General features: G+C 36.8%; 1 protein-coding gene across 4 annotated transcripts in view; it reads right to left on the bottom strand.

The window, feature by feature from the left end:
- Positions 1–5,498: 5,498 nt before the first annotated feature.
- Tmem117 (transmembrane protein 117) overlaps positions 5,499–15,718 on the bottom strand; it is a 476,419-nt gene continuing 466,199 nt past the window's right edge. For all 4 annotated transcript variants that reach the window (XM_047551639.1, XM_047551640.1, XM_047551642.1 and 1 more), the window contains one exon: positions 5,499–7,212. In XM_047551639.1, the coding sequence (XP_047407595.1) occupies positions 6,566–7,212 (647 nt within the window). In that variant the 3' untranslated portion in view covers positions 5,499–6,565. The remainder of the gene's footprint in view (positions 7,213–15,718) is intronic.

Genomic DNA, 15,718 nt, shown 5'->3' with positions numbered 1-15,718 from the left:
CTGGAAACCATTTGGATATGTGAATGGTATTTGAAGCTCTAAATATTGCTCCTCAAATTCAAGAGCATTATAACTTGTTCAAAGGCAATTTTATAGTAATTTCATGGTTACCAAATCTGAATAATAATTGTCAGAGTTGTCTTTCCTGACTTGGCCATTGTTCTTTTTCTTTTCTTATAACATTTTATTTCTGTCAGGAATGACTATTTTTAAAGTAGATCTTTTCTAGTGTGATTAGGTTGAAGTCAACTGGACTATACAGATGAAATACTGCATTCAAGGCAAGTAAATCTATAACCTGAATGGAAAATCATGACTCTTTTAGAACATTATTCTACAACACACCATGGTTTGTACACAGTATTGCCTTTATTCCACTGGATGGTAAGGTGAGTTCTTTCTAAAAGGGCAAGGCTGGGGTGACATCCTGTTTCAGAAATGGTTACCTGGACAGCATCCAAAAGTGCATGATCCTGGAAGGCCTGAGGCTCAGGTGTATGTGTCAGCTCTGTCTAAATGCTAAAGGCACAAGCACTTTCACTTTTGGATTTATAAAAGGTGGTGGATTACTGACATGATGAGAAAATCGTGATAAGAAGCAATCATAAAGGAGGAAACTAATGTAGATCTCCAGAGCCTTAGGAAACATCAAAGAATTAGTTTGGCCCAGCAGCTCCAAAGGATTATAGCCATTTATTTTGGACAACATATCCACTTGTGTTAAACTAAGGGATCTGAACTTCTGTTAAAAGGGAAAAGGGATTATTCTGCAGCTTGTAGAGTTCAAAACAATGACCAAGAGATAGAAAATTGGGAGCAAATGGCTTAGCTCTGTTCAATGGCAACATCGACTTGGAACTGCTAGAGAAGGCAAGCTCAGTGGGTGCTGTTGAAAGCAAGATGCTGGAGGGGAGTGGAGCCCACTTGTGATATTTACCTCACACTGGTATGACTCACTGCAGCTCACAGAAAATTTCCATGTTCATAGTCTTATTTAGTCCCCTTCAAAACCCAGAGAGGTTCTCCCACTCTGGGATGATAATAATAAGACTCATAGTGTTCAAGGTACACATCTTCATGGCCAGTGCTTATCCTGTGAAGATACAGTTTGTTCATCTTGCCAAAGATGTTTTAAAATAGTAAGGTTTGAGAAAAAAAAAAAGTCAGTTTTGAATGGTCACTTCAAAATATTTATTTCAGGACCTATATTCAAATTATGCTTCCTAGAACTTTCCATTAGCCAGTATTATTTTTCTCATTTGAATTTCATAACTACCTATTTCTCCTTTGTCATTTATGAGGCAGGGGGTGTCTAAAACATGCAGAGTTCTATCTTCTCACCTTCCCCAAGAAAGTTTAATCACACACACACACACACACGCACACACACACACACACACACAGCCAATCCCAAGGTTAGAAATTGCTTCAGGACCAATCTATGTTGTGGTGTTGTAAATGTACCTTAAATCAAGATACTTGGCAATGAAGTGACTGCATCTGCCATTTAATTCAACTTTATCTGTTTCAATCATATGATTTAACTTGTAAATTGCATCCAGGCAGCAGTATAAATTTATTTAAAAATATGTAACTTAGGATCTTGAGTGATAAGAATTGCTAGAAATAAGTAACTTGTGTTTTTACAACTATTCCCTATGTGATTCAGTGAAGATCTTGTTTGAAATATGCTGGTTTTGATGGATATTTATGAATGGTTGTAGTGGAAAGTTAGAAGGTTAAGAGGACCAAACAAACCTGAGTTCGAATCTTAGCTTTGCATTTGTCCAACTTTGTAAGCTTGGACAAATCAATAAACTTGTTTGTGCTCAGGTTCAAAATCTGTAGAGTGAAATTAATCATACTTACCTCCAAGGATTAATATGAGGATTAAGTAGGCTATTTATGTGCACATAGAAAATATTCAGAATGGTATTATCAATTTGAGGATTGAGCAAAGGTCTGGATAGAGTAATAAATATAATACGGCAAGGAGCACCCATGAATTGGTTTAGTTACTGTAATTCTTTATTTTATATTTTAGAGTTCTCAGTTATATAGGTAAGATTTATTTATTTTTTTGCAGTACTTGGGATTGAACCCTAGGTTGTTTACCACTGAACTACATCTCCAGCCCCCCACTTTTATTTCTCATTTTAAGACAGGGTCTCGCTATATTGCCTAGGCTATTTTCAACTCACACTCCTTCTGCCTCAACTTCTTGAGCTGCTGAGATTACAGGCACATGGGTTAAGTACTTAAGAGGTCCAGTAGAATGACTATTTGTTGTTAAGCATGTAAGACCTTATGAAACACTGGAGGTTAGAGGTAGGAAATAAATCTGTGAGATATATTATCCATATTTCATATATTCACCAAAGCAAAATCATTGATTCTTTACCCAAGATTAAAATATTATCAGGAGTATTTTACACATACTAAATTAGTAATAATTACTTTTCAATTTTGTTTTCCACTAACATTTTTCAGAATCTCTATCGCAAAGCCCCTGAATAATACTTTTGTTAGGAAGATGTAAATTTTAAATGGGGACAATTGCTTACAAACAGACTTTGCCCCTATGTTTTCCATCAAGAATGTTCCAGTCTTCCTGAAGTGAGTGTTAGTTTTGTCTTTCTTTTATGTTGTTCACTTCCTTTCTCTACCTTTGGGGTTTGCTCCACAGTTGCTACTTCTCCTTTCCCAGGTCTCACCATGCTAACTTGGGTAGACAGAATGAGTTCAATGCTTGTAGATTTAAGAGAATATCCAACTGGTCAACCAGCTTTTTCTGTAATCTCCTCAACAGAACATATCTTTTTGAGTTCTCCACCTAACCCACAGGAGTATTGAACTCATCAGAACTGGATGTTCCTTTTCCTTTTGCAAAGCCCTTGATCCCCTCTCTACAGTTTTGAAGCTTGTTCACAGTCAATTGCCATTCTTATTTCTAAGGTTTCATTGCAACCACCTGGACTGATCCTCTGCCATCTGTCTACTAACCCCTTTCCATCATAAATATCCACCTCTTTTACCTCTTTTTCCAGTTATTGTGGAGTGATTGGTGAGTTACAAGCACTACATCTAAATTTCTCTAGTTGTTCAAATGATAATACAGTGCTAGTCTAGCCTAAAGGTAGTTAGACAAGTATTTATGAGCTTGATTCTTTTATCCATATTGGTTCCCATTAATCATAACCCTTTGCATACAAAAATGTATTAAGTCAAAATAGCGGTATTGGGAAAAATAAGAAAAGTGCCGGATAATCTTCTGAAGAACTGATTTTTTCTTACTTTCTTGTATGTGTGACTGGCTAATAAGACAGCCTTGGGTTCTGAGGGACAAAACTGAAGGAAATCGGGCCACACAAAGAAGTGAGCGAAGACACAGTCTCGGAAAAATCACTGTAAGCACCATATTCAAGGTGCAGTTGCATAACCAAGAGTTGGAGTTTAAAATAGGGATCAGTTCTGAGTGAGGAGAGATAGATGATAAGCAGTGGTGGGGTCCAGAGGTCTTAGCTGACTGTCAGATAATCCAGTTGGCATTATGGGCTATCAGTCATAGGCATAGCTAAAAGTGATTTATTAGCACTGTCTTTTTCATGCTTCATATTGGGTCACATTGCTGACCCAAAGGGCAGCCAAGTAATATAACGGAATTGCTTATGGAGTGTAGTGGTGATATATGGTAGACTCCTACTTTTGCATTTGGGTGTCTGTGTTGAACTTCTTCTCATTGCACTGCCCACTAGTAGTGCTTCTGCACACTATAGGTTATAAAATCTAAAGCTGCAAGAATTAAAGGAGACTTTATGCCTGTTTGACTTGAGTTAAATGAAGAAGAAACAATTCTTAACATTTCTAATAAGAATCACTGGAAGTCTTAGATGTGTGAAAGACAAGATAACCTGATAAGTAGCTACCATAAGGGAGAAAACGTGGTAACTAAATATGGTTATATAATACAGATGGGCATGTGGTGATGAGATTTATGTCTCAGTGTATATTATCAGGCATAAATTCATAGTGTTTATTTAATTTTCCATTTAAACTACAAATGAAGTACTCTATAAATGCAGGATACTGAAATTATGTCAAATTAGTGAAAATTCTGCACTGCATGGAAGAAAATATAGTAATTACTGAACAGTAGATATATAATTGTTTATAGTCCTTAAGTATTTCTCCAGTTAAGATATCATATTTGTTATGTTTTTAGAATCAGTGGTTAGAGTTATTTTTAATCCTTTTTTTTAACTCTTTACCTTCTATGTTTGCTACAAGGTTTTTTAAAAATACTCTTAATAGTTCAAAAACTGGGCAGAGTCATAGTTTATTGGTATATGGCACAGGATTTGGGACTAAATATGAATTAAAAGTTTAATTTTAACTTTGATTTTATTTAATTTTATGATCTTTACTTGGTATAAATATAATATCTAAAAAGATATAGCAAAAGAAGAAAAGGGAGCCATTAGTAGATATAAAAGGTCATTACCAGTATATATAATAGAGTAGTGGAAGATTTAAAAGGTTCAAATCTTAAATGTATTAAAATTCTATCTCTGGAAATTATTCCAAATGTTGCTAAATTTATGGAAACTTTAGATACATATTTTCATAGCTGTTGATATAGTCAGCTTCTCAAGCCAGTTACTGGAAACACATAAGCATGGTGCAGGACAGTTGTTATTTTTTCCATCTTACATCTGCTAATTAGATCTTCTCATTCAACTTTCCCCTTAATACTCATGCAAAAATTCTCAAATAATATATTCATAAGGAATGCACTGGCAATACATGCCTACTTTCTAAATCAACTTCCTGTTTTCATCCTACAAGAAAATGACTCTCAGGATAAATAAAAATATGGCCCCAGATGGTATTATTTACTTGTCCCAGAGCTAAGTTGAATGTTCTAGGCTGTATAAATTTGGTAATGGCTAACATTGCCACATGTCAGGGATCACATTTCTTTGGACAGCATGGTCAACAATTACTCTAGTGAACTTGATCTCTGCATTTTCAGTGCCAGAGATATTTATGATTCTAAGTACATCATGCATAGCTTAAAGGTAAAAGAAACAGCAGGGGCATGGTTCCAACTGCTTAATAAACAATTGTAGAAGGATGTTTATTAAAGCTGGCTCTCAAGTGACAGATAAATGCATAGTCTATTATGCATGCTAAATTCAGCATGTGCAAGCTTAAAAGCAGATAGATCAAAACAAGAGAGATTTAAAAAATCATAAAGACAAAATGCAGCTATGTCTGTATGTGACAGGAAAATAATTTTGTCCTAAAAATGATCTCCCCTTAGCCCCTCAAGAAACATGTAACCACGATTTATGGAATAAAATTAAAAGCAAGTTAGTAGTGTTCCATTCCTTAACTTGCCTTGCATAGAGCTTTAAAAACCCATTAAAATGGGCTCTTGTTAAGTCAAGATACCATTCAATCTATAAACAAAAGACTGCATCACTTAATTATGATGAATAATTCTTATTTATTAATATGCGATGTTTAGTTCTTTAAAAAATGAAACCAAAACCAAAAAACGCACACACATGGAAGACACTAAATATTTTCCTCCTTGTACAGTTTTTTCCATCACACAAGATTCCACTGTAGAGCAGTTCACTTGCTCAGGGTTGGCATACTTTTCAATTTTCACTGTCCAGAACCATATTTACACAAAAATGTCCAAATATTGTAGATGGTGAACTGTGCAGCCTCCACATGATTACAAATTCAATTCCTTGGTTGTCTGGGGCTTTGTGTAAATGCCAATGAGTTTGAGAGTTCACCCAACTGCACCTCTTAACCTTTGTTCCCAAAGGTAAAGGGCAGGATTTTTAATCAAGTAGCAATTTATCTTTAATTAGGAAAACATAATTAGGTATTATCACCTAATTGTAATTACTGGTTGGAGAAAGTCACATTTCATGAGTAGTGACCCACATTGGATTACAGTTCTCGTCTTACTGAATTTTGCATCTGTATTTGTATTTGGCAGACAGCCAATACAATATAAAAGGTGATCACTATGCTTCTCTGCAGTGCAGGTGTCAAAGTCACCAAATCTGCTGCTGAAGAGATAACCAAGAGATCCTTCCTGAACCACACCTTGGCAATATCTGTTTCCTGCTCAGACATCAAGTGTAAATCAAAATAGTTGTATAAAAAAAAAAAATCCAGGTTAGAGAACTGTTCCACACTTCATTTCTGGTACAGTTAAAAACAGTTTAATGTCTCAAGGCACCACTATGGTTGAACATCAGATACATGGGTAATTGGCTAATCTACTATGCTGGAAAGTCAGTACATAGCTTGTGCAATTGTGAAAAGCAATCTCTAGAGGACTGTTAAATATATAGTAGGCACATGTATCATAATACAAATAGAAAACAATGAGTCCTAGAAAAAGCATGTTGAGCACCTTTGTGGCATTGTTCGTATTCTTTACCTAGCACTACGTAAACCTTACATTTACAAAAGGAAAGACTAACCTTTTAAAGTTACACTCAAGGTTACTTTTTGTGCTATCTCCACATAAGTGAACCTAGTTCGTAGGGGTACTTTTAGAAGTCGTTGGGTCTTGATCAGCTTCTGTTGCACTGGTGGATTCATTCAGGTGGGAGCTCAAGTTTTCGGATGTCATGTGGGAGGACTTGTAAATAATTTCGTTGAAGTCAGACCTGATGCAAACCAAAGGAGGGTCGTTCAGTGGGTCTTCCACTGAGACCTGGGTATTTTCTCGTGTGATTCCCATGTCTTTGCTGTGTTCTGATGGGGATTTTCTTTTCATGCGAGTGTAAGTTTTGTCTTGATTCTCCATGCCTTGCTCATTTTTCAAAAACCGTCCAAAGAACCAAATGAAGAATCCAAACCACACAAAAGCTATTAAACTTGGAACAAAGGCCAGACACTTGACATCAAGGCTAGCCCCTATGAATCTGCTGTGCAAGAACATGTCTCCCTCAACATATGTTTTATTAGTCTGAGGGTTAGTATGATTGGCCCTCCATTCCCAGGACAGCTTGGTTCTGTTCAAATCCTTTAAGCTTTCTGAGTCTTTCACTGTATATATCTTCTGCCCTGGGCCAATATACTGCCCATATTCATGAGGTTTATAAAATATTTGGTTCTTCCACATATTAAGATCCAAAATCAAGACGAGAAATATAATTCCATAGTTAAACCATTTACCTGCATTTAAAAAGAAATACTGCATTAATCAAAGACCCACAAAATCGCAAAGGGTTTTCTACAATAAAATGAAGATAATGGTATTAATAGGATAGATTGTTCATATTTTAAACCTGTTAACAATTAAATTTTTGACAGTGCTATGCTGGCATAAAGTGAATTGGCAAAGAAAACTTACTAAATTTATTCTAGACACATGAAAAACTTAACTGTAGATTCCTAAGCCAGTAACTTAGGATATTTATAGTAACAAGATTAAGTCCTTGTTTTGTGGGCACCACAGCTATACTCAAATTTGGTTCCATGTAGGTTACTTTCTAGTACATTTTAATTAATGTGGAAAAACAAAGTTCTAATGAAATTCTTAGAAAGTCCAATGTATGATTGAACAGCTCTTGCAGTTTTATAATTATATTTGGGCAAGAAATAAATCATTTTGTAATGCAAGCACAGTAGTATATCAATTGAATTCACATTGCCGTTGTAGGTAACCTGTTGATTAAACCATTAGTTGATGTGATTCAAATCAATAATCCTTGAGCATTCGTTTCAAGACTTTTAAAATAATTGCATCAAATTATCAATGGATGGAATGAATTCATCACGACTATAACCAAAACTAATGAACTACTTTAAAAGACATGATTTAGAGAGGATATAACTACTATGATTTCTTTGCAGTTTTAAAAATAATATATAAACAAGATGTTATTTAGTAAGACATTATTGAGTGGTATCTTTACATCTGCAAATGGAAAAAATGTAGAGAAACTTCCAAGTGATACTAGAATCCATTATAACATTTGTAATACTTCATTACAAATTTTACAGCATCAAATGTATCATAATAATATAGCAATGCCTACTTTGTTGTTTTGTTGTAGCAAATTGGGTGATACATGTAAGAGATCCTAGAAGTTTCAGTTATAATTTTAGATATTATAGTCAAATTATTTTCTTTTTATTTGAAGATAATAGCATTGGACATTTTAAGTTACTACTTCTTTTCTTGTTTTGTTTTATGGTAGGTTCTTAGTATGTGCCTGTTCTAGTTTTGAAATTCTAAGGAGTAACTTGAACTTAGTGCCAAATGTTATAAATATTTTATCATGTCTGAAAACAATATTCTCACTGTTCTAAGTTATTTCTAGTTTGAGTGTGGAAAAAAAAATCAAACACAAGGGTGACCATCAACACTAAATGTTTATTGTGCTCATAATCACTCTGTGCAGGACACGTTGGTAGATGGCAAAGGCATATATTTCTGCTTTCCAGAGGAATTCATCGTCTAGTTAGGGGAAAGGACAAAGACATCAACACATAACAATAAGAGGCCACATTTGAGAGGTACCAAATGAGTAATACAAACAACAAATGCTGTAGATGTTGAGAACATGAAATAAAAATGGAGGAGTAATTTCTCAGTTTTTAGAATTTTGGAGGAAGTACCAATTCATTAAGTCCTTGAAGGAAAAACAGGACAGAGAACACTAAATTTAGGGGTTTTTTTTCTTTTTCTTTTTAGTTTATGCTTTTTTTGTGCTTCAAATAGAATATCATACTGAAAAGGATGAGGTGATATAGAAGAGAAGAGTCGACAGGAGAGAGAAGGAAAAGACTAGAGACTATTAGAGGAAAAGAAAGGCAGGAGAGGGATAGACAGGTGAAGTGAAAAAGTTCAGAGATTCTCTCCTCGTATCAAGCACAGAGGTTGCTTATTTGTGGTGCTGGGGATTGAATTTAGGGCCTCCTATATAGTAGGCAAGTGCTCTATCCACTGAAACACAAGCTTATCACTTATCTGGTATTAAGGAGGCACTAATGTGTAGTTTCCTCAACAAACAAAGTTGAAGAGGGGCTTTGGGTTCTTCTCTGCTGTAGGAGATTCATATCTATTCTCTTGCTATAAATTACATGTGTGGGCTGGGGAGATAGCTCAGTTGGTAAAGTGCTTGCCTTACATGCACAGGGCCCTGGGTTTGATCCCCAGAATCGCCAAAAAAAAAAAAAAAAAAAAACAACTACATGTGTTATCAAAACCAGATTAAATAATAGAGGTAAGGGACTGGGTTGTAGCTCAGTGGTAGAGTACTTGCCTAGCACGTGTGAGGCACTGGGTTCAATTCTCAGCACCACATAAAAAAATAAATAAATAAAAGGTATTGTGTCTATCTACAACAAAAATATTTTAAAAAATAGTAGAGGTAAGAGATCCTTGAGTTTGTATGACTGTTTGCCATATTCTTAACTCACAGAGATCCCCCTCCTTTTTAGGTCTTTTAAAAATAAAATCACAAAATGGATAATCCCTCATAAAGGGTTTCCTGTTACTAAAGTTAATGGGATATCATAAACTGGAGATAGCAATATTCCAGAATCAGAGGACAGAAGAACACTCATAGAGCTTGGCAAAGGATACTTTCCTAGTAGGGAGAAGATGCTCCGTGTGTTCATGGGCAAAGGAAAAAAATAACAATAAAATCACAGAATCAAAGTGGAAGTGATGGGCACTGACTAAACCAAGAAAAAACACAGAGAAGGTGCGAAGCTTTTCTCTATAGTTTTTAATTGCTTTTCTACCAGTTGAATACTGCTGGATCAGTCTGGCCACTTAATTTCCACATGAAATATCAATTTATTTCTCACATGCCCTCAAGTCTGAATATTTAGATGGGGTAGAGGAGAAGCAAATTAAAACTGTGTTGCCTAACTTCAATTAATGGATATCATCCCCTTGCTCCCACACATCCTTACTGATCTGTGAGATAGAGTTCAGTGGGGGAATAAGCAGATGCAGGTCCCGTCCCAACACCAAACTTCAGTAATATGACCCCAGGTTACCTGTTTAGCCTCATTTCACCGCAGTTATTCTATTTTCAAATTGAGGAAACTAAATGAGATGGCTTGCAGTTCTATGATTTTACCTTCTTCCTCCAAATCCTGCTATTTATTACCTCCAGGTAGAGTCCAATTTTTTATTCTGTGAAATGAAGACTAATACCAGTGTAACTACTCAAAAGATTCTTTTTTGGTAAGAATAAAATAAGAGGTTATATATCTGAAATATATTAAGTTTACCCGGAATTTAGGGTGGTATTATTTCTCCAGTTCCTTTCTTTTGCTTCCTCAGTCCAGATAATGGGAAATCTTGGTGAGAGAATAGAGTGAAAGAAAGGTGTATAAGGGTTGTAACAAAGATATATCATTGAGGTGATCAAGGTTTCCTTTTGTATAAATTAGCATGTCTTTCTGAGTGTTGACATCTATAGGTAGGTCAACTAGAACCAGAAATCCAAGAGGATCCAGACTGTAACTACATGTAAATATGCTTCTTTAAATCAGCATATTTAACATCTGAAAAATCCTTAGCAATTGATAGGTTGTCTACATCTTACACTAGCTCTGGACCTGAGAAGAGTCCTTTTACGTATACAGATTTTGAGACTACACAGCAAGGGGTAGCGTTCCCCAGAGTTGAGAGGCCAAGTGCAGAGGGGAGAGATGAGAGATGGGAGAGAGGCAGGCTGCATACTAACATCCTAATTCCTTTTATTTTTCTGTGGATGGGTCAGTCCCTCCACCCACTGTCATGGCCACTCAGTTGAAACTTGAAGCTGTTTAAAAGGGCAGAAGGAATGGTCCTTTTTATTTTTGTTTGTTTCCAAGCACCTGATATAACCTCTGGTCCATTTATCTATTTGCACAGAGGAAGGATATTCATCTTTACCTCTATCATCCATCTTTCCATTTTCTCACACAGCATTTTGTTACCTTGGTAATGCTTTCTCCTCTTTAAAAAAATTATTTTGCCCTTCGAGATGCGGTAAACCAGAAGGCAAAGTCAGGCAGGGCAGCACAATCTCTGTGCTCTTGTCTATGAAGTGAGGGAGTTGAGCTGTATAATCCTTCAGGTTTCTTCCTAGCCTGAAAAGTCTCTTTGATGAGTCTGTGAAATAAACATTGCCTAAACCTTAATGTTTTATGATGGGCCAGAAAAATCTCACCATTAGAGCAAAACAGATGGAACACACAGTTTTCAGATGGAGAAAGGGTTCCTTTAAAAAAAAAAAATGTATATTCTGAGAAATGCTGTTTACCATAAAAAATTAATTTGAGTCCCTGAAATGACCCACATGGAAAGGATACAGACACAAAAAAGAGATAATAGAAAGTGCTTCTTCTGAAGCCATTTTCCCAAGTGTGTTGTTGTGCATATATGATCAACAGTGACAAGAGGTTCAGTGTTTCCACATTAATCACATGAGAGTTTTGCATTTCCCCCGTTGTTTCAACTACACAGCATGATGTAAATCAGCAAGGAGGTAGACTAAGAATCCATACGTTATTCCTATTAATCTCCTTGTTGAAATATCTCACTGTCTTCTTTAATGAGAAATCACTGCATGGTGTTGGTGGGATTACCACTTTCTTGTATTTTGTGCTTTAATGAATCTTACTGATTGTCAAAATGATATTATAATGGAAATTTTATCTTTTACTTTGTGGGAGTTTATAGAATTCTGGGACAGTTAATTTTAAAAGGATTCTTCATTAAATATCACCCTCACTTAACACAGCAAATGACAACAATTTGGGGGAAGTGCTATTTTTATAAGTAAGGAAAAAGGCAATAAAGTGCTGATATTTCTACCATATAATGAATCATTTATGATTCAAATATACAACTATGAGAGTGTGTGTGTGTGTGTGTGTGTGTGTTTGTGTTTGTGTGCACATGTATGTTATTGGCATTAAACACAGGGGTCCTTGCTACTAAGCTATGTCTCCAGCCTTTTTAATTTTTTTTATTTTTATTTTGAGTCAAGGGCATGCTAAGTTGCTGAGGCTGGTTTTGAACTTGGAATCTCCTACCTCAGCCTTTGGAGTTACAGGGACCACCATGCCAGATAACTCTATTTTTTAATCCTTTACTCAGCACAATTGCCAGTGAGCACTATGATTGAGCTGTGCTGTGGGCACCTCGTCCCCCTGGGATTTGACACTACTTGGCCAGACAACCAGTGCAGATGCATTAGAGTCATGCTCCACAAAGCTCTTCAGTATCCATCATGCGACAGCGGGAAACCACAGCCTTGAAGAAGACAAATTTTGGATAAATAATACAGTTTTCTGTCAATCTTCTTGGCCTTATCCAAAGTTCTCTTATCTTGACAAAGTAGTGAAAACAGGGCTCACTGAGATAGCACCTCTTGCGGTCTCTCCCTAGGTAATTGAGGGATCACTAAAAACCACATTAAGTATTTATGTCATGAACAGACCATTTAGTAAACTGAAGATATTTACTTACTAATTTATGAATTAATAGTAATTGAGTTAGTAAAGTACCTTCTTAAGACTTAAAAGCAAATTGATAAAGCTTCTCAAAGTGCCTCTCTTGTCATTGCTAACTTCCTAAGTGGGAGGCTGTTCCTTTCAGAAGTAATTCAATACGACAAGTACAGGTAGTACTTGGTAGATCACTTTGTGAAAATAAAAATAAAAAGAAGAGGTCATGTGGTTGTACCGGATTAGATGACCATTAGCCTATGACTTTCATGAAAATGTGTCACAGGAATGGTGTCATGCTCATTTCTCTGTACCCTCAATCCTAGCCTGTTTTTTGACATATATTAACTCAGAAAATGTCTGCTTAACAACATACAAATTTTGAGACATTGTGCCCAGAAAAATACAAAGAATGAAGTCTTAGTGTTTCCAATCAAATGCGTGTGTTGCAATCATGTGGTGAATTTCAGATATGGGTGAATTTGGAAATAATCTGTAAAATTGTGAAAAGCAAAATATTCATATCTCAAAAATTATGATTGATTCTATATTCTAAGTCCTTCCTCTGGCTGTGAGGACATTCCTGGAGGGGATGTGAGTTTTACTGTAAAAATGCATGAATGGAGACAGTACACCTCAGCTTGGGTTGAGCAGACTAACTCAGGTCCAGTAAGGGTTCACAGTCTATGGGCAAAGCAACCATGGCCCTGGAGATGAGTTTTGTACAAATAAAAGGAATTGTTGCTTTCTATGAAAGTAAACATAGTTAACTCCTAGACCTGTACAAATGCACTGAAAATGAAAATTGCTTCAGGAGAGATTTGGGGGAAAATTCCCTATTGAGAGAATAGCAAGAGGTTTTCGTGTACTCTGGATAAATTTGTGACCTCTGGGGACCACCATTGTGGACAGGATGCATCATATTTCCCTATAACAAGCCCCTTGCTAATTTTGTCAGGCAGACTCTTCTGCTGGATGGACTATCATCCTGCCCCTCCTCAGCACTACCCCTCAGCTGATTGACGTAGGAGAACTCTTTAAGAAAACAATCTCTGGGAACTCATTTGCCAGAAACCGTACACCTATGGAAATAAAATGAAAGGCTTTTATTCATTAGTTTGCACATCCTCACCGTTGTTGAGCACCTGTGCCTTCACACCACTCAGGTTACTGAAAAGGAACACAGACGCTGTGGAAGCTTGTTTACTTCTACGTTTTCCATTTTTGCCGAAAGGGTTCCCGCGGGCATCATTGTGCCAACAGTGAGAATTCTCTCCTTGTGGCTGCACAGGCCTTCCTTCTGGCCTTTCCCTCAACCCCCTCCTAATTTACTCAGATGATGGCCACCGATGGGACACTTCCTTTGTCTAGCTGGGATGACAGATGGCAGAGTTTCCACCGGGATTGGCATTAATAGGACTCAGAGGAGTTTCTGAGACTGAATTGAGAGGCCATTCCTCTCTCGCCTCCAGAGGTTTAATGCATCACATTTTTAAAATCCATCTCTGTACTCACCTTTTAGGTAAAAGGGAAGAGGGCAGAGGGGATAATTATACAGTTACTTTTAGCATTTTCTTTAAGAGAGGAACAATGGACTTGAGCTAAAGGTACCAATGTGATGAATCACTGATCACTTTTCCCTTTGTTAGCTGAAGTCAAAATTCCAAGAAAAAATATGTTTTAACACACCCTTGGATAAAGATGATTTATTTTTATAAGCTGTAGACCATCTTATAAAATGAAAGCTCATACATACTGCAGCAAACCATCTGTCAAGGGGGATCCAGATGAGCTAAACAGATGCAACAATTCAAGTTATTTCTGACATGCATAAATAAAGCTAGCTTGGAATCAGGATTAAAAAATACTCGAATCCTAAATGCTTTTAAAATGTCAATGGGAACTCATCAGTGTCAGATCACCCTCTGCATAGAGTGTTGTCCTGGGAGAGAGCATTTTCCATTCCAGCTTTCTTCTGCCTGAGGACTCATGACAGTAGGTAACAGCAGAGCACTCAGAATTGTGGATAAATGGTAAGAGAACTCTTTCTCAGGTCACCCAATGTTTAGAATTAAATAGGAAACACAAACTGTGGATGAATGAAAGGGAAAGCTTTAGGTCAATATAGTGAAAGCTTACTAGAGGGCAGGCGGTGTTTCAAGGGCCTTACATGTGTTCATTATTTCTCATAACCACTCTATGGAGTAAGTACCATCACTGTCCTCATTTAGGAGATAAGAAACTGAGCCTCTGAGAAATTAAGGAATTGATGAGGAGGATCACACTACCAATAAGTACAGAGCTGCAGCACATGCATCAAACCTTTACCCTCAGTTGCTTCAGAATGTGCTGAATGCCTTGTCTAGGTCATAGAAATGTGACAGCTGGAGCCAAGGTGGGGTCACCTCTGACTCTGGAAGACCCTTGGCTATCCTTTCCCAGGCTCTGCTAGTGAAGAACAAACCCAGGTAGATAAAGCAATGGAGGAAGCCATCTAAAGAGCCAATAGGGTTCCTTCCTATCCCTGGCTGCTGTTTCCTCTCTGGACACCCAGACTAGCACATTCCCTGCTCATTCTCTACTTTGAGACAATTTCTGTTGGATTCTGCTCTGAACTTTCCAGCTTCTGGAAGGAAGGACTCTGCCATGTGCCTTTCTCCCTGATTACCTCTTTTCTATTGAATTTGCATTGTGCACATTGGCTTTTGATTTTGACCACTGCATATAAAAACTAATCAAAGTTGAGACTAGAGGAATTCTGCCTATAGAAATGTTTCTCCAGCTCCAGTGTGTCTCTAAGAGTACTTCTGTGGCTGCCTGCCCTGTTACTACTTTTGGTGTTGGAGAGAATGCTGAATTCAACACTCTGCTCCCATACCACAGGCTTCAGATCCTGGGTGTATGACTTATGGATTTTTCCCTTTTTCTTTTTTAACAAACTCTTCAGGTGATTCTAGCATACACTAAAGTTTGAGATCCATGATGGATATAGGGGGTTTCATGCTTAACCACCTCAGTGTGATATTATATATGTTTATTAAGGAAAGTATTGACGTTTCCTTTAAAAACAAAGCAAACCATGGAGCAGCTGGTCAACAAGTAAGAATTTGCAGTTTACATGGAACACTGCAAGAAGTTTCTCCAAATAACTTTGGAGAATATTAAAATACATGACAAAGCACAGTATTTTAGAAATTTTATCTAAGCTTTTCCCCCAGAA

The sequence above is a fragment of the Sciurus carolinensis genome, chromosome 4, assembly GCF_902686445.1.
Source record: "Sciurus carolinensis chromosome 4, mSciCar1.2, whole genome shotgun sequence".
NCBI classification, from domain to species: Eukaryota; Metazoa; Chordata; class Mammalia; order Rodentia; family Sciuridae; genus Sciurus; species Sciurus carolinensis.
The sequence above is the reverse complement of the archived record's forward strand: the minus strand, read 5'-3'. Positions and strand labels throughout refer to the sequence as shown.